At 42.2% G+C, this 24,864-nt stretch overlaps 1 protein-coding gene across 5 annotated transcripts in view; it reads left to right on the plus strand.

Annotated features, from left to right (window-relative positions):
- LOC140279964 (rap guanine nucleotide exchange factor 6-like) overlaps window positions 1-24,864 on the plus strand; it is a 120,938-nt gene that overhangs the window by 21,238 nt on the left and 74,836 nt on the right. For 3 of the 5 annotated variants that reach the window (XM_072375190.1, XM_072375191.1, XM_072375192.1), the window contains exons 2-5: window positions 4,064-4,134; window positions 4,664-4,720; window positions 7,896-7,979; window positions 19,297-19,366. In XM_072375190.1, the coding sequence (XP_072231291.1) occupies window positions 4,064-4,134; window positions 4,664-4,720; window positions 7,896-7,979; window positions 19,297-19,366 (282 nt within the window). Of the gene's footprint in view, window positions 1-4,063; window positions 4,135-4,663; window positions 4,721-7,895; window positions 7,980-11,584; window positions 11,809-19,296; window positions 19,367-24,864 lie in introns of those variants that run through there. The other 2 variants (XM_072375193.1, XM_072375195.1) reach the window with 2 other exon arrangements.

The raw sequence follows: 24,864 nt of genomic DNA on the forward strand, positions 1-24,864 counted from the left end.
ACCGTGTGTGTGAGACCACAGCAGAGCAGAGATCTCCCATCCTCTGACATCCTGTTGTCTGTCTGGCTGTCTGGCCCTCTGGTGACCCGCTTTTCCCCAATCAATGCATGAAATGGGGACAGTTGGTGTTATGGGTGTGCCTGTCAGTAGTAGTAGTTGTAGTCATCACTGTAGTAGTAAAATCACTGTTGGATCATGAGCGACTTTGGTTATATTTTCCTTTACAGCTGGCATAGGCAGACAGCCCTGTTTCTACGTGTGGCAGAGCATTTCATATAATCCAGGAACTCTCTAACAAGCAGGGGTGGGGTGGATGATGGGGCTGTCTGGCTCTATCTTACCCCCCATGCCAGGATCCGCCTCAGGGCTGTGTGTTCCAGCACGCACGTGCTTGCTGTACGAACACGCATGCAGGCTCAGCAGCACGACAGGAGTGCTTACTGCAGCGCTTTGTTGTGTTCACTAACCCAGTTAACAGTGATTTGAAGTCAATGCACTTCCACTTTCTCACTGTTGCAAAGCAGGCTTTTCCTTTGCTCTGCGCTCTCTGTCTCTGCCTCAGTGAACGGAGGTTACGACTCTTCCTGTAATGGCTTTATCCAGGTCAAGCTCGCTGTCCTTCAGAGTTGAGCTCGTACATGAAAAGGATAGTTTTTTATCTTCTGGAGACTTTTGGAAAAAATCTGTTGTACGCAAAAGTGTTAAATACCAGCATTTAATCACATTCCGTCAGGGCACTTTAATTAGCCTTGCTAAATGCTATAAAACTAGTTTGAAATGAACAAACACCTGAGTTGAGAGGCACCCTCTGTGCCTCTTACTGAAGGACCCTCATTACTGCTCCCATTGTCATAATGAGGCTCCCTGTGATACTCGCTCAGCAGTGAGCGGGGTGAGTAATTATAGAAGAGGTGAGGTGTTCTAGCAAAACTGCAGCTTTTTCTCCAAGTTCTGCTGGACTCAAGTCCCAAACAAACACAAATTCAGCCGGAATGATTTTTAACCACGCGTGGTTGGAGCAGTGCATGGAGAGAGGATGGGGCCAGTGACCCAGCCTCTGCAAGCGGCTCTGATGACTCCTGCATGAGTGATCGGGTTGTTTCTCTTGGTCTGGGAGACATTGATCTGACCTAACGGAAAGCTCCACCTTTAGTCTTCATAAGTGAATTGACTCAAGTCCCCTGTCAGTTGTGTCTTTCTGCAGTCCTACATTCGTGTTCAGCTATCGTCTCCGGCGCCCTCGGTGCAGAACTCTGTATGTTACTCGCCGACAACATCTTTCAGCTGTTCTCCAGAAATCAGGCAGACTTCTTTTCTGCATTAGTGATGGTAAATAAGATAACTTCAAGCTTCCTGTTTGTCTCATGGAGAGTTTGAATTGTTTGCCCTCCTTAACGTCACATGTTTATTGCAATATTGATGCTAAACTGATATATAATGCACAGCCCTATTGAAGACTTTGGGTCCAGGCACTCCTGTGCATGTTACACCACCAGCACATGCGCTCCCTTTCAAACAGAGCACAGTGCCAATGGAAGTTGCTCCTCCTGACAGCACAGGTCTCATCAAAATGTTTTGAAAAAAGCTTTAAAAGCCCCAAGGCATATTCTCGGCCCAAAAACGAACCAGTTTGATCAGGAATTTCGGATATGCTGGAACATGCCTCGTTCAGGGATTCCCTACTCAGCAACACATAACCCAAAGAGATCCAGTGCCAGTGTCCTGGAAGTGTCTTGGTCCACGAGCTACACCTACACGCTATCAGGGAGACGACTTTAATGTTTTGGCCAGACTCCAACCATAGTATCCATAATGAGCCTCAGATATGTTCCAGTTCAACAGAAAATAAAAGGAACTATCTTGGCAGACAGGATTTCACCTGATATGTTTTCTTACCCTCCCTCTCACCTCAAATTTTTTTCCTTGTCTCCCTCCTTTTCTTTCTTGATGTTTTCCTTGCTCTGACTGTACTCTGTCACTCCCTCTTTGCCCTTTCCCCGCTCTCCTTTGGCTTACTTTCTCCCTCCTCCCGCTCACTCACCCAGCTTTCACCTCCTCTGTCAGACTGAGCCAACAGCACTTCAAGGTTGTTGGTCCATGGCATTAAATGCTCTCCATTCCTCAGTGTTGCTGGCTCCCACTGCTGGACTCCAGCACATGAGTGACACAGTCATATCAGAAACAACAGTATTTATGTCCCTTTCTCTTTGGATCTGCTGCTTTGATAATTCCTGTGATTCATGGATCAGATTTATAGAGTCGTGGCACGAGTGTGCGTATCATCACTCTTCTTTACGGACAGCGGACAGTGTTTGCATGGAATTAAAGAGCAGCACATCTACTGTTGCATGTTTAGATAAAGAATCCATATTTTCTTACTTGATGCAAACACTCATAGTACACATCAGTCAGTATTTTTTATTAGATGCTTTAAATGAAATTACCGATTTTGGGGGGGGGATGTTTCAGCTGTATGTAAACAGAACCGACAGTGTGGAAAATGCAGCGCAGAGCATTAGGATTTTCCCCACCGAAGACTGCCAGATTTATTCGTTTTGGATCAAAGCAATGCAGCTGTTTTGATTTGTTTGTATACTTTTGCTCAGCAGCAGCTATGATTTAGTTTTATCCGAAGCGGAGATGATTATTAGAGAAACGTGTATTTGGTTTAGTTCTAATTGTTTTTGGCGTGTGGGACACTGTCTCGCTGCCAGTATAAGGTATAACCACTTCAGACAAACAGGACCTAAAGCAGTATGATCTCCTGTTGAGTAGGTCCTCCTCATGCAGCCCAAAGAGCACCGACCGGACCGAGAACATGCGACTGGGACACTGGATCCTCGGGGGCCCTGTGGGTTGTGTGATGGGGTCTTTGTGGATTGGGCTTCTTTCCCACAGATACCATCAGATCCCTTTCGAGCCACACCAGCAAAACACAGAAAGCCACCCAAACCATAAATCATATCATATGATATCATCAACTCTTCATACTCAGCATTCCACAGCAAGCGATCCTAACTAAGGAACAGGCTTACCTTAATACTGGGATAAGCAAGCAGGCACGCGTATCCTGTTTTTGCATATCATTATCAGTCGTCTTTCATGTGACTCTGAAATAGCCAGATAACTCTTAGAAAAATTGGCGTCATGTATGAGCAGTCGGCTGGCCTTCTTTTTAAAGGTCGGCATCAGCCATGGAAAAAACCCGTCAGTCAGCCTGTAGCACGGTTTCTGTTGTTTGGTGTGATCCCACAGACACTTTAAGATGGGGTTTGTGAGAATGAAACCTATTTTCCATAAGTTACCCGATTTAATAACGCGTTGGATGACATTCGCCTCATTTCCTTCCATCAACAATCCAGAATTGAATGCAAATGTTTTTTTTGTTTTTCAGCACAATATTTACTGACGTGCTTACTGACCTCGTGTTCTGGTTGAAAAGGGGCAGCTATAGCAGCTATATCCAGACGCTGTGTCTCTCCGTCAGATTTTTGACACAGAAGCAGATTTATGCACATTTCCTAATTCTGAAACTTGTCGACTTTACGTGGCACAGCGTGTTTTTGTCCCACCACCTGTTAAAAGTAGCCGTTCTGTTGGTGTGATCTACACGTGCTCATGAGGTCGTTCCCTTCACATACACTCTGTCATCCTCCAAATGTTTTGACAGCTGGCCGTGATACAGTACTATTTTGAGGGAATGGGCGGGTGTATCTGAGAGGCTCTTACTGCTGTCATGTGGGCACATAAGTGGTGTGCCCGTCTCGTCTTTGACGGTGTCAACTTGATAGGCGATGTCTGGCATAGGCCAAGTGGCTTCTGTCAGCTCAGAGCATTTGATGTGATTTACACAGTGCAGACACATTCCATTCACTGTAAACAATGAGCTTTTGATTTTGAGGATGTTTAAGGTGTGTTCTTACACTCTGCGTCGTCACTGAAGCATAAAGTGTACGAAAGTTCTTCCTTTTTTGGGTTTGTGGTTGTATACAATAATGTGATACTTTCTGATGGCTGTTATTTTTCTCAGTAATAATGAATTTATCATCTTTATGCTCCACAGGACCTGCACACGATCTACTGTCACCTTTACCATATGGATGTCCTCTCCCACCTGAGGGAACATCAACTACGGTGAGCTCTACTTATTTTGAGGAAACCAGGGTTGGTTTCGCCACCCTGTCTTAAAGCTATATTAGTCTTTAGACCTTTTATGTTTTTTACCAAACGTATTTTGAATGTTCTGCTTTAAGTCAGTAGAGATGTCTTTCTCAGTTGAGTAAGTGGGAACATTGCAGCTATAGTGCCAACGAAGAGTAGTGTCAGACCCTCATCCACTGATGATGGTAGAGTACCTACAACCCTCTTTGACTTGAACTATTGTTCTTTTTTTTTTTTTTAGTGAGTTTCATTTAGCAAATGTTTAGAAAAAAAATAGTTCCAAATCAGAAAGAGAAATGTAGTTTGGGTTGCAGCCTGACAATGAGAAGTAAGCCATCTTAACACTCCATGCTAACAGAGTTAAGGTGTCCTCTAAAATGGATGAGCTGGCCGCCTCCCGAGGAAAAACGTGTGTGTGTGTGTGATGGGTTGCAAGAGAGAGAAATGTATCAAGGATGTCTTTGGAGACTAAAAAGCTAATGTCTTTGCCTGTCTGTTTCAGGTCGATGTGTACCTCAGCCAGGTACGAGAGACATGAGGCCAACCACATCCTATTTTGGTAAGTACAAGCACTCACGCTAAGCGGGATATGCTCCTGCCACGATCTGCTACAGTTCCTCTGTATTTGTTTTCCTTTATCCTCTGCCCTGTTTCACAATCACGGCATCCTTCACATTAACGGTAGGTATTTTCAGCAGGGGTGAATGTTAGAACACGAGTCTCCTGTTAAAGATAAGAATGCCTCCAGGCAAGAAAAATTGAATGTTATGCTACCAAAGAGGAGGCTGACCTGTTTGTTAGTTTAGTGTTTTTGCAACTTCATCATAATCGGTTATGACGAATGTGTCATTGCATTGTCAGTTCTTTGCAGCCTGGTTGCGTTCAAGGATCTAAAAATCACTTGCATATGAATAATAAGCTTGGTTGCCAGCGTAACAATAAAGCTACTTTACAATTTATAAAGCATTTACAATATTTCTGACTTAAAAAATCAGCAGGTTTCCCACAAATGCTCCAGTTACATTTATTTATGGAGGTAAATCATTAAATTTTACATATCAGTGAGTGGCAAACAGATGTGACCAACCAAGCTTTTCCCGTAGCTTTAGTCCTGCTTGAGTTTTAGCCCGTTCCTCTCTGTGTGAACTGTGTGAACTGCTCCCTTCAGGTCTTTCCACAACATTTCTGTTGGACCACCATCAGTGTTTTTATTTAGCAATTTCAAAACATTAACTTTATTGCTTTTAAACTTTCTCCGGTAAAGCAATTTGTGTGTTTTGTATCATCGTATTGCTTCATGACAAATGCTCTGATATTTTCCTTTAAATTTTGTGTTATAAATCAGATGCTGAATCCATACCATGATACAACCACCGCCGTGTTTCACAGATACACACAGTTCTTAAACTAAAATGTTTCACTCCTCCACACAACATTTGTCAGCTGCCTTCTGGTTTGTCCACATGATCTTCAGAGAAGCTGCAGATGGGTTGCAGTCTTTGGTTTTGAGAGCGGGTGCCTTCTCCTTGAAGCTGCGTCAAGCACACCGTTTTTATTCTGTGATGTCGTGAATTTAAACATCAGCCACTGTCATGGAGACTTTTAGCTACTCTTGGACGGATCTCCTAGTTTTGAATTTCCTCAGTGTGTCTGGTTGTGTATGGATATGGTTGGGAAACTTTCTACAGATGGTTTCATAACATTTTCCAGTTAGTTTTCCATTATTTTTCTGATTCCTCTGAGGTCTCCTTTGTTTGTGCCATGATACTTCCACAAGCATGTGTTGTGAAGACCAGACTGTTACAGATGTGTGGGCTTTAAATGAAACAGGGCAGCCTCTCAAACCTTACATATAACATTATAACATTTATGCAAAACACTAGATGCCAATTTCACTTAGAAATTAACTGCAAATCCTGGTTATACACACATTTTTGCCATTCATAGATATAATGAATACTTGTATTGGATTTTCTCTGATTTATCTGATTGTCTGGATATATATCTGGAATTTTCTGATTGGTTCATAACCTCCCAAACAGCACACTAGGTACTGTTTGACCATGTCTCATCTTTCAGGCCAAGGGACAGTCCTACTGAAGGCATAAAGCATTAAAAAAGGGTCACAAACATGTGCTTCCTTCTCTTGAGAAGCTAATAGATGAGCTTGTTATGTCACTGTAACACCTTTCAGGAAAAAATTGCTTTTTTTGCCCACATTCATGTAGCTCAATGATGGATTTCAATTGTTTTTGTCAAGCTGTGGATGTGGCTGTCATTAGTGGGATCTTAATGGTCACCTAATATCACCAAACTTATCCTTTTACCGTGTTCACAAATAAGCTTGGTCAAAGTTAAAGATATCCTTAAACAGGTACCATCTGCTTAGCCTATGAACAACTTCTGTTTCACTGTGAAGTGAGTTAAATAACTGCTGTATGTACTTTAAAGCTCTCATCTTCTGCTGGAGGTGTTGCTTTAAGATGCAGTTGTCTGGTTGAAAACACTGATAGCAGCCCTCACTTGAATAAGTGAATATGAAGGAGATGAATGAGGCAGATGGTAGTATACAAAGAAGTCAGAAAGGTAATGAATTTTAGGAGAGGCTGAAAGTAGGAGAGGCTTGACAATGAGATGAAATGAGAAAGTAGAAAATGTCAGCAAATGAAAAGCTGTAAAGACGTATATTAAAATGGGAGGAATGCTTGCAAAAGAGGAGAGAAAACGAGATATGCCACAGAGGAAGAAGGAGGAAAGAAAAGCATGTCAAGAGGGAGGCGAGATGAGAAATAAGCAGGGGAGGAGAGCGCAAGGTGGAAGAGGGATGAGGGTGGCTGAGATGTGGAGGAAATGTGTGAGATGGAGGGAGGACAGAGATGGATGAGTGAGAAGCTCAGCATGCTGTTGATGCATTATCATGCTCAGTAGAATCACATTAGACACTCGGTTCTTTAATTTAGCAACAAATAAACACACACACTCATTTTCTCTCTCTGATAGACTCTCCTGCCTCTCCTCCGGAGGCAAGACTTAAGTACCTTAACCCAGACCAAAGTGGCTGCCATGTTCAATTAGTTTTCAGTTACACACACACACACACACACACACACACACACACACACACACACACACACGTTATACAGACAGCAGATGAAAGCAATCAGGGTCTCTTCAATGAAGCTACACTAGTGGTTAATCACATTGGCCTCGCTTAAATCCAACAGTGCGAGAACTTCTTTTCTGTTAGCTTTTACTCTAATTACATCAGTATTCTTGCTTTCTTACACTTAATGTAAGGATGAGATGAATGTATAAAAAGATTTGGGAGCGACGGCTGCAAACAGAGAAATGGCTGTAACTTACATCATTGTGTAATTTGCAAATGTTTTTCCCTGTGAAGGTGAAAAGTTCCTCATAACGAATAGCAGAAGCTGTCAAAAAAGGATGTTTTACATGGTCTCAGTTTCCAGATGAGACTCTCTTTGATTTCCTGCTATCCTCATATGTCGTGTTTGTTGCTGAAATTCCAGCCCACAAATGTGCAACTGAAACTAATTTGATCTTTAGTCATTCACCTATTTTAAACTCTTAAAAAAGACATTAAAAATCACCTCACAGAACCCAGAAATCCAAAGTATAGGGGCAGTCCAATTATGATGACCTTTTAAGTTGTTAAGAAATATTGACCTAATTAACATTGTTTCACACTCCCATGTCGTTTCTTTCTGTTCCAGCCCAGACAGCATCGCTACTTGTTGGTACATCCTGCTCTCTGGATCAGTCTTTGTCAAGGAGCACATGTACCTGGCAAGATGCTGGTATGTACCAACACACACACAACACAAGAGAATAACAGAATGACGGGATGAGAGAAGGAGGTGTCGAATATAGTGAGCAGACGGCGGATTTGTCTGACATGGCACGTGAAGCTGCTCTATGAAGGCAGCTTGTCTGAAGGAAGAGTGTGTGTGTGTGTGTGTGTGTTTGTGTGAAGCTGTAAGAAGATGGGGGAGACAGCATGTCACAGAGCTGTAAGCTGTGAAAAGACGGGTTTTACTGATGTGTAAGGGAACCTCTATGTGAGCCCCCCCCCACACACACACACTTGCATCTGATGCTTGTAAGTTCCCGTTGAGCAGCACAGAGCAGAATTCCCACATCTTTAATCCTTTCACGACTTAAAACGAGAGGAAAATTTTCTTAAACCTAAGCCTTGTAATTCTTGACTTTTTTTATCTCAAGTTTCAGAAGATCTGTTGGGTCTCATCTGCCTTCACGGGGGCCGCCTGCACGGGGGCCGCCTGCACGGGGCCGCCTCATCTTTTAAACTTCTCCAAACTAAGAGATTTGTGTCCTTGTGTAACTGCGCTGCAATAAACGATGACTTTAGTGAAGAATTTCTGTCTATAGAATATCACCGGTTCATGCATCGCTTCAGGGGATGTAGATTTAAAGGAATAGTTGGACTTTAATAGTTGGACTGCTGTTGACAGGAATTACCTCTTTTAATGTTCTTTGTTACAGCAGAGCTGAAGGAGCCTCTGACTGAACTCACTTTTGTTTTGCAGATTTGAGCTTTTTGATTGTAAACTTTCCAAATATGTGGAAATAACTGGCGAAAAGCTTAAATTCTGTTGGAAACATTTAGTGGTCCGATATTCTCTAAGCTTCTTGATTAAGTCAAAGAAGCTGTTTGACTCGAAGAGTCAGACCTCCAGAAAGAAAGCCCGCTCATAAGGAAAACCACAAGTCTGTCTTCATAGTGGAGTTTGAGCGTAAGTTGTTAGCCTGCTTAATGAAGCCATCTAAGTAAACTTTCACTTATTTCCCTTTACCAGTCCACCAAAATCTATGTCTGAAATGCATTTTCGAAAACAAATAACACAGAGTGTGCACTTGAAGGTTTTTATTGTCATCAGATTATCGTATTACTTGCACTACGAGGCTTATCTTTTGATTAAGACCTTTTGGGTGGTAGAAAACTCCCTCTTTACGGTTGATCTGCGGCACATTACAAGATTTTTCCCCAAACTTAACCCCTGGCTCGTCTGTCTGATCTTTATCCAGCAGCTTCATGCAGACAGGCCTGTTTCTCTCCTCATAAACATCACAGTATGATAAAAAAATCTCTGTCCTGAGATTATACGCTGGAAAAATCTGAGAGGCATGAATGTTCTTGCCAACCTTTAACCAAATTCTGCTGCTTCCTGACCATGCCACCTGTCCCGCGTGTTGTAAATTTGTTTTATTGGTTATTGCTTTCCTTTTTCAGGTTGCCCCCTGTCAAGTCTCCCAACCCCCCCGTCTTGCACTCTCATTGGCTGTAGCGTCTCACTCACCAGCTCTCTCCCTGCCAGCTGCCCCAGGATATGAAACTTGCTAGATATGCGGACTGAGGCTATATTGTTGATTATATCGTTGTACTGTGTCAGCTGAAGTATGTGCTATACTGGATATTTATTCCCTCCACCCTCAGGTCACATTTCTGCTATTTGACGTCTGAAACAAAATACAATGAATTTGGTCATTGTCCAGCTGGCAAAAGGCAATGATACACATGACGGGAGCCTTTAGAGAGAGGGGCAACAGTTCATCAACAGCATTTTCGGATTTGATAAACTCATTTTGTAACAAAATACTAGGCTGCAGACCAATCAGAGTGCCAAAAACAACTCAAAATATCTTTAACTGAAGTGTTGCACCTGTTTAAACACTGGAATTGATTTTACTGGGAGGGGAAACTGTGACTGCAATTGCCTGAGGTCGGCCTTCAGTGTTTACTTTGACTTTGTTATTTTAGTTGGACCGAAACAGGAGAAACTCATGCCAAGAACAGAAACGAGGGGGCAGATATCTTGTATTTAGTCATTTCTTCTGTAAAAGTTTTGACTTTCTGGCCTGCTAAAGGGTGTTGGTCACAAATTAAGGATGATGGCTGAAGCATGGTCTGACAAGACATTCAAATATCACCCAATAATCATGTGAGTTCCTGCCAGTCCTGGAATTCTGCCAAAGGAAACAGCATTTTTATTCTTAAGAGTAGCATCCCCATGACAAAAATGTTTGAGGCTCTCAATAGAGGTCATTGTTAACTTTCTCAGCTGTAACATTTATTGTGATTTTCATTACCCCTTAAGACCATTACAGAGTTGGGGAGAACAAAAAGGAATAATATACCTTAAATTGAGATCAAGATTAAGTTCTAATCATTTCCGATTTGTTAACATAAAGCTATTTTCATCTGTAAAAGGCCAGAAAATAATGGAAATTTCCAATTGACCTCTTTCTGAGTCCTTTACCGGTTTGAACCGGGCTCGTGTTGGTCAGACAGAAGCAAATAGGAGGAAAAAACCACTTAGACCCACTAACATCTGACTTTTGTCTCGGTAAAGGCAGCAATCTGTAGTCATTCCTGGGCCTAATGACCTTGCAGCAGTTGAGGTGTATTTGTCGGCTCCATGACTGATCAGCACCGGTCATTTGAATGCAGCGCGCGGGTGGACATGCTAATGTTTGCCTCATTTCCTGCACGATAATGCGAGCTGCCACTGAGACAATGAAGGCTTGTTGCCACCGCTGGGAACAGCCACAAACTCCCTCTGTCTGTGGTCAGAGAAACATTGCCCAATCAGCATTTAGGAAATACATGCTCCATTCTACGTTTTCTTTGTAAAGTTAAATCTGCTGCGTTGCAGAAAAAGTATTGAATGAGAATATTTTTATTTTAATCTTTTACTTATTTAGGTTTTTTTTTTATTTTCAAGGAACAGTTATCAGAGCAGTTCAGGTTACTTTTCCATTGACTAAATTTAATATCTGTGTCACTTCTAAACAGGGAAGAGGGCTAAGCACATTGTTGGTAACTTCAGAGGAAAAGCAGAACTGAAACAAAGTGCAGCTTAATGTTTTTTTTTCTTTTAACCGCTGATGCGTTTCATGAAGAATAATAACAGTAACACAAAGTAGACTGACCAGCTGTAGCAGAGAGAGTAGATGGCCATATATCGATAACCTCAAGGCTGTTTTGACTGGTGTGTGGATGTGTGTGTGTCATTCCAGCATGGGTCAGTTGATAACTAAATGAAAGGTTGGGTGGGGGAAGATCAGTGTCCTGCAAAGGACCACAGCGTGCATGTGTGTGTGTATCTGTGTGTTAGAGTACCAGTAGCAGCAGGGGGTTTGGAAAGGGTCATAGAGTGGGAGCTGATGGGAGGGGTGTGTGTGTGTGTGTGTGTGTGTGTGTGTGTGTGAGGAATGCGGAACCCCTGGCAGAGCAGTGGATGGCCATGTGTTCCTGAGCAGCCTGTTCGCCTGGAGCCCACAAGCACATCCAGGCAGGAAATGAGTAGGCTACACACACACACACACACACACACCTCATTGGAGCCAGCGGACAGACAGACAGACAGACGTGAACAGAGAGAGAACACACTCCTTACTCTGTTAAAGACCAACTAAAAGCCTGTTAGCAGCTACTTCTCCTTTCTGAGGAAACTTCTTTCTCGCACAGCTTGGAGCACAAAGCAAACACACCAAACCTGAACTTGGATTATTTAAAAGATGAACTTTTCCTTCTTCTCATGGTGGATAATATGCTGGATATTAGAGGGAATTCAAAGAAGTGGACCCCCAGTGTTCCTGTTCCTGGTTAGTGACCTTAAAGAAAGAATGTCTCATTCTGGATTGCATGAACGTTGCTTCTAATGTCACAGCGATCGCAGGCTAATTCAGCTGCGATTTTTCAAAACTCCCTCTCTCTGCCTTTGTGTTCTTCAGCCCGGCATGCTTCATTTCCTGCCTGCCGTTATTTAAACGACTGGATAGGCAGAAGGATAACTTCCAACTGCTGGGCCTCTTCGCTCTGAAAACACAGCTTCTGTTGTTCTTCTTTATCTTCACTGATTATCTTAAAGAGAAACGGACTCTTTTTCATATTACAGCCACCATTAAACGCGTATGGAGAGCAGAATGTTTGTGCTGGTTGGTTGATAGCTGTTGTTGGTAAACTCTGTATGACACAGACCACAGAGGAACATGTCATATGTTGAATTAAACATATAGATTCATTCTCTGTTTATCTGATTCTGCTGACACAGAGAAAAGTGTTGTCCCCAGTCTGGTGTTGTAAATCAGAGCTGAAAATATAGTCTTGCTTGTTTACCATTCATTTGTCTTGCTGTTTGCTTCCTCAAAGCCCCACAGGTTGAGCAAATGTTCTCAGTTTTATCAGATTTTTTTGGTTTCTCTGGAACTTGCTGTGCTGCATTTAAGTAAAGATTACAACAAGATAATCTTCAATGTTGGGTAACGAACGCGGGTCTCTCAGTCTAAGCATTGAAGATAGCTTAACTCACTGCGTTAAAGCTGAGCAGTAGCTGTTGATCTTTCAGATTGTGGTGTTTCTGAACAACCCTCTACATCAGTTCACTTGTGTTTTTTCTTCGTGTGTGTGCTGGTGGTCTGTCTAAAAAGAGAAGAATGCTGGCCAGTCCTCCGGTCTTGTTTAAAGTGTGTATGAGTCAGCAGAGTCCGTGTTAGCCAGCTTAAAACAGTACTGAGAAGTAGAATTGTCTGTGGTTTTTCTTTCTTTACCCTTACTGTTATTACCATGGAAACGTTGGTGCCATATTCTGTTTTGGTTATATGTTTTCTTCTTTAAACAAACTCAGACTCTGTATTGACTCGTATTACACACAGTCTACACTGTGGCGAAAAACATCACGGACAGTTTGGAAACTGACTTCTCTAGAAGTGAATAATTTAGAGCAAGCAGGCCATGTTTTGTGGCATGTTTTGCTGACAGGAGTGAAACCAGTCCTGCTGCGTCGCTGGGATAGCAGTGCAGGGTGTTCCAGCAAAAAAAAGAAGAAGGGGGGGCAGGTTTTTTTCCATCAAAGAATTCAAAACTCGCCCAACTTCCGCCACCATGTTCCAGAAAACTGTCTCCTCTCTGACTGACCTCGCAGTCTGAACTGTGGAAGATAAAGGAAGACATAAGACAGTGATTTCCACTGGAGGATATTCTGTAGCTTCAAGAAAGGCGGCACAAAGAACCTAAAAAGTCAATAAAGTAAGTTCTTTGTTTTAAGCGAGTGTTGTCTCTTTCTCCAGAGGCGTAAACAAGTGCACATTTGATCAGTGGCGTGAGTTAAATCTCAACTGAATCAGAGCGTGCGCACGAGAAGTCTTTGTATCACAGTATTGGTCGATTAGAAAAGAAACCCAGCTGATATACACACTTCCCCTTAATGCTGGTACCGTGATGTTTTGCATCTCTGGTTTTCCCTGGCTTTAGACATCACGTCAGCGTGAGCGTGCATGTGTGTGGCCATACTGTCACGGTTTATTGTTGAGGGCGCCGCAGCTGTCACTGGACCGGGCTGAACCTGTTCCTCTCTTCCATTAACTTGTTTTTGCTGAAAGAGAGGAAAGAAGAATGATCACCTGCTGATATCCTGCATACTTCACTCGCAAGAGAAGAGTAATGTGCATTGTTTCATTCCAAGGAAAGATGATTTTTATTTTTTTTTAAAAGGGGAGGGTCATCCAGTCAAATGTTACTCTAAGAGATAAGAGAAGTTATGGACATGATAAAGTCAGAGAAACGGTAGTAATCTGTAAGCCAAAGTAAAAGCATGGAGATCTTTAATCGGTTACATAAAAGACTAACTTAAAGTTTTGCATTGCCTGGTGTTGATGGGTCAGTGTGATTTGGTCTGACTGGGCGAGGTACAGATGTTTCCTGCATAATTTCAGGAAATCATTAAAATGCCAAATCCTGTAGTATACAGTTCATCTGGTTCATCTGGGATCCCCTGAACTGTCTGTTACAGATGAACAAAGTCAGCGCAGCACACGCTCATGGTGGTAAATCTCCGCCTAGTTTTGTCTCAAGTCTTGATAAGTGAAGCTTTCCAGACCGCTCCATTTCATTGGACCAATAGTGTCGTAGCATTGTGTTGCAAGTGGTAGCTTGCTAATAAGTGAAGCATTAGAATGAGATATGGCTGACGTATCTGACCTGAACACTGGAATTGTGTCCTTTCTAAACTCTATGAACAGTAATTGTGTGTCTTTGAAATAAGCTTTTAAAACCTGAACATTCAAACTTAAAATTGGATTGTTTAAGCATCCGGTACAACTCAGGGTAGATCTTCAGAGGATTCTTTATTTTGATTTCACATTTGTTTCTGCTTCTTCGGTCTTACTTAATAAGAAATGTACTTTTTCAGGCAGAATGAATGAGTGCAGTGAGATCTTCACCTCCACCAGACTCTGCGCTGTTGTTTTGATTCTTTTGTTCTTTATTTCGTTAGTTTGTTATGCTCTGAACCCTTTTTTACTTTGTCAGATGTAAAGGCTAAAGATTGGCCATATGCAGTTTGTTAAAGAAAAATACAAAAGGATGGAGCAAACGCACACAGCTAATTTATCTGCATCTCGCCATTGTTTCCCTAACACCACCCTGCGCACACAGAGTGAAGAGACAGGCTTGGCAGGCTTTGTGTGGTGCTGACAGGGACCAGGCGTTTCGCCTCAGTGGAGTGCAGAGAGATCTGTCAGAGTCAGGCTGACCTCCATGCAAAGGGCTTGGAGCTCCAGGTCCAGCCCACTGCATTCCTCCCCAGGAGAACTTGGATGTACTTGCCCCTTATAGATGTGTGGATTTCATTGTGTTTATGTTCTTACTCTACATTTCTTTTTGTTTTCCAAATCAAAGCAGTTAAAAAAAATTAAAGAAATGTCATACTTTTGCAGATAATCTTTGTCCTAAGAGGACAGCATTTTTGTGGCATGGAGCAATTTAGGGAATTTGAATTGGTGCACTTTGTGGACGACCCATGTGTTAGCAACTGTCCTGCTCGATGAGGTGTCATGGACACATGCCAGTAAACCCTTTACACCTGTAGAAGTGTTTTCTGCAGCTGACTCTGGCATCTGACCTCAGCGCAGGGGGGCAAGAAACAGCTGAATTCCCTACGAGATGGCCAAGATGGTGTCATGTGATGAGTCGTAGAATTAAGGAAAAAAGAAGCGAGTTTTGAGTTGAAACCCCTTCTCTTTTTAGCATTACTTTGTCTGTGCTATCAATGGCTTTAAAATGAGAAAACTTAATGAAAAGGACAGCCGATCGGTTGCGAAGCTGTGTCAGTAGGAGTTTGCATCATTCACTTAATTCAGAGATTGTTCAGTCTGAAACATATTGACACAGAACATGTGAAGGTGACGTGGCAGTAAAACGAATCCCCACACAGCTCATTTGGGCCAAGTTCAGCTACAGTGAAAGAGGTTCAGCTGATTCATCCCATTACAGCTCTCTTCATGTTCAGTGGATAAAGATTTATTTCTCTTTCGTGTGATGCAACAAGGCTTTTTCACAATCACATTTCCTGTGAAATGCGTTGGAGAGAAAATGGCTATTCAGAAATGTGTTTGAAAAAGGACTTTCATTATTGTTACTATCATTGGATCTCATTACGAAGACAGACTTGCATCTGAGCTTTTAAAAGGAAGAGTCTGACATTGAGGACCGTTTGCATCGGTGTAAAGCTGATATTCAGGATGGTGTATGATGAAAGCTTGCTCCTTCTGATGTAGAGTAAGACCAGCGTAAAGGGGAGGGAGGCGGGATGAAAGGGAATGCAGAATGAGATGTGGAGAAAAGAGGAGAAAACAGCAAAGCCAAAAATAAAATGCAAAGGGGAGATTTGCAATGGTGTGGGTATGGGAAAGTAGGCAAAAACATGGCACAGTGTGGACAAAGAGGAAAATGACAAAACTTCAAAGGAAAAAAATGGGCTCAACAGAGGGTGGATGCAGGTGTGCAGAGGGGTAAAAGGAGGGATCAAAGAAAGCAGAAAGATGTAAACCAGAGGCCTGAGACGGTTTTGAAGATGTGAATGTTGGCTTTCTCTCAGCTCAACACGCTTCCACGATTAAAACCAGGCGCTCCCCTGTCCTTAAACAATGCTGAATCGCCACTTTTACATGCCAAAGCGAGCGAGACATTTTGGCAGTTGAATCTGCTTGCGGGGTTCACCACATGCTCTGATTGAGCCGTTCCGACGGAGGATCTCTCCCACCCTCACGCAGTCAGTGGGAAACACAGACGTGAGTAACTGCTGTATTCGTAAACACAGGCGCTCACTCTGGGAGGGATTTTTCACTGTCGTGTGAAGAATTGCTCAAAGATTCAAATCCCTTTTGAGATTTGAAGCGTCTTATTGCACTCTCCCCAACCCTGGGCACACGCCTGCATATGCACACAGAAGGGCCTCAGTCAGTGTTGAACCTGCAAGTCTTAGAATGAATCCACGTGTCAAATGATCGGAAACTTTTTTTTGTTTTTTCTTTACCAGAAAGCCTAAACATTAGTGAAAAGGAGAAATTGCATTGCAGCATTTAACATTTACCATCTATTTACCTTGAAAGACTTTCACTTCAATCCAGTTTTATTTATATAGCGCCAAATTACAACAAATGTCATCTCAAGGCACTTAAATAATATAGTCCAATTCAAGCCAAATGGAATTCAATTCATTGTAATCATAATCCAATGAATTAATTTAAAAATAATCCAATTCATTCATATAGAGCCAATTCAAAAAATAATATCCTAGCTAAGGAAACCAACAGATTGCACCAGAACTTGTTTTCAGTCCAATCTCCCGTCCTGAGCCTGTGGCGACTGTGGAAAGGAACGACTCCATTTTAGCAGGAAGAAACCTCTGGCAGAACCGGACTCAGGAAGGGTGGCCATCCGCCTCGACCAGCTGGGGTTTGAGAGGACAGAAAAGAGGGAAAAGAGGGGGGAAAAACACCATAACACCATTCAAAGGATACCTGTTGGAACAGGAAAACACAAGTTAATAACCACAATAATGTTGCATGTACATAATATCATTTGAGAAATTAAACAGTGGGGGAAAGAGAGCAAAGTGAGGAAAGACTTGAATCATAGAGGCATTTTTCCTTGCACGAGTGCCTGAAAATGTAAGAAACTAACATTTTGCTGCACACACTCTTATTACAGAGTAAATGACTGAGTGTTGTGAGTGTCTTTGCATGGTCTTTGACCTCCTCACATCATGGCTGTTCTGCATATGCAGACGTGCGTGTAAGTCCCTTTTTAGATGTTAGGGATAAAGTTGATTGCTTTTCCAACACTGACAGCAACTGCTTAGCCTTCAAAGTAACCCCGTACAATTCAAATAAACACATGCCAGCAAAGTGCATGCGTAGGAATACTCATATTCTGTGTTCTGGGCTAGCATGGAGATGGCTGTGGCTGAAGCTGTGGTCCACCAAACAGAAGGTCCCTCAGTAGTTTGGCATCGCCATCATTTAGGCTTTCCCAGCTTTAAGCACTAAAAAACAAAATGCCAAGCTTTTCCCATCGCATCCTAAATGTCAGAGTTAGCAGCTTTTCTTATTCATGTGTAAACTGATGTAACAGAAAAATGTGGAACAAGCACAAACGTTTTTACGCCCCATTATGTGGTTGTGTTTAACGGGTTGAACTTACATGCTACCACTTAAGAAACTGCCAACAGAAAGAAACAACTTTACTTTCGGTCGATTGTTTTAGCTTTCGCTTTCTTTGATTCACTTTGGTTTAGTGAATGCTCCAAGATACTTGGTTAGAACTAAGTCGCGGTTTAGCAAGCACATCGTAGCCTGGAAAATGACCAGAGCCTTTGTGCTGTAGAATTTTTAGTTAATCCTTGACTTTGGGTTAAATCAAAGACCCAAAGAGTGAATGAAGACATCTGCTTGGTGATGAGAAAGGGGCAAACTCAGCTACGTGGTCTGCTCTCATCACGTTGCTCCTGTGAATCTGACAGAATCAGAAATACGTTAATCATCCCAGGGGAAATTATTTTTTGTTACAATGCTCCAGCATATATTATACAAACAACATCTATTTGGAACAAAATATACAAATATATATATATATATATATATATATACATTTCTAACTATATATGAATAAAAGAAAAATTTAAATATCCAATTTCCAGTTTAATAAAATACAAAAAGTGTCAGATTACAGAGAGGGGGAGGTGTCTGATTCTCAGAGGGAGGCGTTATGACGTCTAATGACCACAGGCTGGAATGATTTACTGTGACGTTCTGTGTTGCATCTGAGTGAGAGGAGTCTTCTGCTGAAGGAGCTCCTCCGCTGGGCCAGTGTGTCGTGGGGGGGTGAGAAACATTGTCCAATATGGCCTGAAGCCTGGACAGCATCCGCCTCTCTGCCACAGCATTTGGATTGGAATAGATTTACTGAGCAGTAGGGTTTGTGATGAGATTATTTCAGTGTAAGCGATGTAAATATGCCCTTTCGTTCGTGCTATTGTGAGGTGGGGCGGCCTCTTGCATCAGCAAGTCTATTTAAGGGTTGCATCTTCTTAACTGATTACTGTTTTTTAGTCTGCTGACTGTGTGCCGTTATTTTGAAGAGACGCTCATGAATTTTTATTTATCCACATTCTTTTCTTTTTTTTTTCTCCTGTGGTTGGTCCTCCACCATAAACTGCTGACATGCAAACATACGTCACTAACACCGGTGAAACCACGTTTAGGGGTCATACTCTCCTGACTGGAGGCGATGGAACGAGATGCTCTCATGTAAAGGTTTTACAGTTGCACTGCTTTAGAAGTTAACTGCTAGTTAAACTCTTGAGGGCACCTCAGAAAGGCTTTTAGAACATCATGGCCGCTGAAATGTCTAATTTTGGCTTTTAAAAGGTTAGCAGCTCAAGGATTTATTGCCGATTGTTGTAAAAGCTATTCTCTTCATTTTTGGTGTTGATCTTTAAGCATATACCGATACTTCTTGGTGTACTTGACTCTCAACAGTTGTTACTCCTCCTGTTTAAAGACGTTTGGCACCTACATGGCCCGGACACCCTCTGTATCATGTTACGTTTAATGCTGGGCCAGCCTAATGACTCCGGCAATTATTGTGATTTGATGGCCTGTAATTTGGGTGTTCATCTGTGGGTGGGCGAATGTGACTGAATGCATCTGTCGCAGCTTTACTTGTGAGCAATTATCTCATCTCTGCTTGGGTTTGTTTCTGCTTTAAACTGATTTTGCGCTCGTGTGTCTTTGTGCGCTCTATCTCCACAGTTTTGGCAAGCAGCTGGGGGGCAGACGCGGCTGTGAATGCATCACTTTGGAGCCATCAGAAATGATTGTGGTGAGTATAGAAGCCGCATCTCTCTCGTTCTGTCTTGGATTCGACCTGCCTTTGTCTCACTCCCACCACACCTCACTTTTATCCTGCCGCCCCACCCTTCTCTGGCCTTTGATATTAGTCCATTTTTTCTGTCTTTATTTGATGTCTGTATTACTCTTTTCTGCTTCATCCTTCTCCTGTTCATCCTGTTCTACCTTTTATCTGGTTCCCTCTTCTTTCTCTTCTCCCTGTCTCACATTTAGCTTGAATATGAGGATAATATGGCACTTTCAGTCTCTTCTGGAAGGCATCAGTGTTGCACGTGTTTTTTTACATGAAAGTATCTACGAATAGTCTGATAACATGGTTGTTCTAACGCAGCTTGCTTTCTCACCCCCACGTAGCTGGTTTGTCATGATGTGAAATGAACGAAATGTAGGGAAATGTCTACACTTACCTTTTATGGCAGCTATGTTCTTAGGAAAACATGATCCCAAAGAAATCCATCTCTCCTAGCATCAAGCTGCTCGAGATAAAGTTGTTTCGGACCAATCTGTGTCCTATACTGACAGGTTCTAGGTGTGAAAACAATCAAGAGGTTAGCACACAGAAACAGTTTTATCAGTACAGGAGAGTATTCACACTGAAGGTTGGCTTAGAAAAGAGTTTGATTTAAAACAGTCTGATTTATCCGCATGCTTTTGTATTCCTACTCCCTGTTGTATTAGCATAGCTGATGCCTCCTACAGACGGGCTTGGATTGTTCGACAGTGAATAACAGATCTCTTGCAAAGTTTCGACCCAAATCCAGCGTCCATGTTGTTCTTCTGCTCCCCGTCTGTTTATGGGCGTCCTCAGTCAGCGCAGTTGCACATATTTGGGCGCCACGGAGGGACCCGGTGGAACCCCGCAAACTAGTGCAGATGACAACATTTACATCGGAGGCCTCACACACAAGCAGAGGCTGAAGGTTGAGTTACTTTTGGACTTGGCTAGACCTGACTGGAAGCCCAAATATTTTTGTACCTGCAAAAGCATTTTTTTTCAGTCAGAATCGCTTCATGTAACAGATGGACGATACACAGGAGCTTTGAGCTTCAGAAAACTGAGTGTGGCTGTGAGTACAGGAGTGTGGGGCATCCTTTCAGAGGAGGCACATGGAGCTCAGCTACGGTGCTCTGTTACGAATAATCATGTAGTCATTTCGTTCGACTTCTTCAGCATTTTGAAAATAACGGTGAGTGTTCCTGTTTGCTTCCAGGTGGTCTCACTTCTTACAAATCTCTGCCTCCCTGCCTGAAAGTCTTTCCTGCTCTGCTGTTTTTATGTCTGCTGAGTCCTAAAGAAACCAGGAACACGTTTCATAATGTCGTCCAACAATGAGGTCAAAGAACATAATCGTGAATGGAAAGTTTTTGTACAGATTTTCTTTTTGATTTGGAAGTCTCCCATCTGTGATGGTACTGAGAAAATACCTCCCTCCTGTAGCTGGGGGGAGAAGTGATGGAACCTTGTCATCATTAGACAGCGTCTCGCTCTGTTTGCTTGAAACTGAAGCAATAATGCGCAAGATTTGTTCGCCCCTTTCACTTTGTGATGTAACACAATAATGAAAGCATTCATTTTGTGCCTCCAGTAAGTTTCTGGTGGTAAAAATCCTCTCGTCAACAGGAAGTTACACTTTCACTGAAACTGAGAGGAATAAGATTAGAATATCTTCCAGAGGCTTGAAAATGTCTTTTTATTCAACTTATGCATGTTGGTAACGGTTAAAGTAGGAATTTACAACAGCATGTAGCTTTTTTCTTGGCTTTGGAGGCTCCAGGAAGTTACTTCTCAAAAAATAGTCTGTCACTTTGCTAATCACTAAAAAGTGAGCTGTTCCTCGTTAATTAGTAAGCTGGTAGGTGTTTTCCTCTGTTTTCAATCTTTGTTCTAAGCTACAGTGAGTTAGTAACTCGGTGCAGGAGATTGTTAACAAGAAGAGTACAGTGAAAAGTGCTTTTTGTGTTTGTATGGCAAAGTAAGTTTCTTTTTTTATTCTTTCAAGTGTTGCTTCTCAGACATCGTAGAGAAATCAACCAGAACTGAAGAGGTGTTTGTTGACTGGAACAAGACAGGAAAGAAGGGAAAGGGAGATAAAAGAAGAAATGGTGAAACAAAGGGTTAAGAAGGAGATGCACAAAAGGAAGGGAGAGCGATAGAAGGAAAAGAGATGAAGAAGGGGATAAAAATGAAGGCCACAAAGGGAGGAGGAAAGAAAGATGGAGAAATATGAAAGACGGAAGAAAAGAAAGAAAGATACCATTATAAAAAAGGGGAAAGGGAAGAGTGGAGGGAGAGAAAAATGGTGGAATAGGAAAAGATGACAGGAAGAGGTAAAGAAAGACTGAAAGAGGAGGATGAAGTAAAGAAAGGTTGACTATAATGATGTTGTTTGACCTCATTGTTAAAATATCAAATGTGCTCCTCGGCACCAGTCCCCCACACAGTGTTCAGATCACTAATAGCATCCAGTCAACCAACAGCCTCCTTTTAATCCACCAGTCACAAGGAGCAAGTAAACACAAGGGATTTCTTTTCACTGCATATCTGCCGTAACTCTGACAGTAAGACTGGATTGAAAGCAGAGCCGTGACACAGAGTCATGTTTTTACTTCTCACCCAGCGCATCTCTTTATCTCATCTGCCTTTACACGAGTTGGAAGACCGTTATCTTACGACGAGACGTGTCGGTGCTTGCTTGCAGTGTGAATAAAGGGCATTATGATGTTGTGGCAACCTTGAGGCTTGTTCGAGCTATCAGCAACATCGAAGGCTGCCCAGCCCAACAAGCCGCTCCAGGGACATCGGAGCATAACTTTCCTTGAAGTTTACCACACTGAAATGGGTTTAGAACAGTGAGGAGCTCTTTCAGCAAAATGCTTAATCCTCAACTACCCCACTGGGTCCATTCAGAGGGTATTGCTGCAGTAAAAGGCCGCAGTGGTGCTGACCATCTTAAAGGCAGGATTGTGTGAATTTGAACGAGGGTTCTGTAGAGGCTCGGTCGATTCAGTTGCCTGGGAACCAGGAGATAAAGCCAGTATGATTAAGAAAAGAAGACTTTGTTGCTGAGGGAATAAAATTAGTTTCAGCTAAACTTTCCTCTAAATGAATCATACAATTGACTCTGTGTGTGTCATCCTGGAGGAGCGTAGAGACGTCTGTAGAAGTGGAGGGTGGAAGGAAGAGTGGAGACGCTTAGAAAGAGACTGAATGAATCAGCTAATCAGAACCTTAGGGGGGACATGAAGTGTTTTTCCTCATCTGCACATATGTCTTTATGTCCAAGTATGTCGTTTTCTTTTTTGTTTTTTTCCACTCAGAACTGGCAGAGGAGATTATGTAGAGGATGTTATTATCTGTGCATTTCCTCATCTTGTCCACGTTTATCGGTATCCTGTAATGGTTCCTCATGTCTCAGCGCAGCAGGGCAGCGTGGCTCCTTGGATCTTATGTATCAGATTGACAGGAAGGAAACAACATTGTACAAGTTGCTCCATTTCAGACTTTTCAAAAGTTTGTTAAGACTTTACCAACAACGAAAAAGAAAGGGAAAGAAACAGAGTTTGAATGCATTGTGGCTTTGCTCCCCTCATTTGTTATGTATTAATTTCCCTAAAGATCATGGATCATATTAGTCTTTATGCCTGATAAAGATCTGAGACCAACGTATCTGCCTCTTCAAAAGGTAAAGATGAAATAATTCACACATTTGGTTAATTGGTAAAACTGATTATAAGAATATTAGTTACTGCTTAATCTTCTATTCACTGATATTTCTATTTTGGATTGGTTAAGCTAAGTTAGCCACTGGCCTTTGATAGCAGTTTGAAAATAGTTTGAAACTGGTTTTAAGACATTTTGTAACCAAGTGCAAAGCTGTGCCATTATATAGCCAAATATATAGAGACCATTGTGCTGGTTAAACACTGTCAGTGGGGAAGGGTTCATATCATCGATGATACCTTCACCGAGTGATAAGAAAAAAAACAAAAAAACAGGACAGATTCCTGAAAAACACAGAGAACTGAATGTGACAGGAAAACAAGAGCAGGGGGACTGTGGGGTTGTCACACCGCACTGCAGCCAATCAGCTAATTGGAGCCATGGGAATACAGGAGGGAATGTGATCTGGTCATGACTCTGGTCACAGGAGGGACATTCGGACTCACAGGTTGTTTTTATGCGTTCTGGGAATGCTGGGAAATGAATGGAAGGTGCAGTGAGAGGAGAGGAATTAAAAAGTAAAACAAGCAAACAAAGGTCAGCTGATGGGAAAACCATCCGATGGAGAGGAATGTAAACCGACAGATGAGTCGACGTGGACTTCATCGCACTCTTTTTTTAAATGCGCTCCGGAAACAGGAAATGTTTATAGCAGTGACTGGTGGTCATGGGGCGGGCGACACACACACTCAAAGTAAGTCAAGACATGAAAGTATGATAAATTTCTAACCACCTTAAGGCTGTCTGTCTCATGAGGCTCATTATAGGCGAGATGACATTTTTTGCTGTGAAGGGACAAATCGATACCTATACCCACCCCAAAAATGATTTCTTTTTTTTTAACAGTTGCACGATCCTTCATTCAGTTGTTTAAGAGGCCATTACGCTGGAATCACCCACTGTGCAGCCGTTAGTCTGTGTAATATATATTATATATATCTTGTATTTAATCATAATTCTAAGCGTTTTAACTCGGTGAGCCCTGTGGGGTTTATTTTTGAGGAATCCTAAACATTTGGTCGCTTTTAGGATACTGTTTAGTGAGTTTTATTACATGAGGACACTGGAAGGCAACCAGCACAAATACACTGCTGGTCTTGTTGTTCTTCAAATCTTCCATATTTCTCTGAACACAAACGCAGTCGCCGCACGCTACGTCCTTATCACCGGTTGCAGCCCGTCATGAGTCTTTATACATAAGATGTCTGAACGCACATGACTGACCTGAGGAAAGAATACACCATGGTCCCCAACAATGGCAGTGTTTGTGGTGTGGAGTATCTGTGACGAGATCGCAGTTTAGTGTTCTAATTGCTTTACAGTCACATTGTGAGCTCAAGGGGACAAGTTGAAAGACTCAAATATCCCCCAATATTGCATGGATAAAAGACCAAAATTTCATCAGAATTGATCAAATCAAGGGTTAGATCAAGTATCAGAGCTTCTAGAACTACCAGAGATGGAAATAATAAAGATACAGGAGAGAGAGAGAGAGAGTGGGCAGGAAGATGGAGCTCAAAAATGTTCAAACTCCACCACATGGACCTTCTTACTATTCTTTTCTTCTCAGACCAACGGGAAGCTGGACAAACTGGAACACAACAACTCTCTTCTCTTTCAAATCATGATTTGAATAAATACAGAAGAAACAGGAGAATAAAAGACAAATTAAGGACAGAATGGTACAATTGGGGAAAAAAGACCTGTTTTGTGACATGTTTTACATTTAAAAGAAAAGGGAAAAAACA

This window comes from Leuresthes tenuis, unplaced genomic scaffold (genome assembly GCF_036924035.1).
Source record: "Leuresthes tenuis unplaced genomic scaffold, fLeuTen1.0.hap1 SCAF_21, whole genome shotgun sequence".
Lineage (NCBI taxonomy): Eukaryota > Metazoa > Chordata > Actinopteri > Atheriniformes > Atherinopsidae > Leuresthes > Leuresthes tenuis.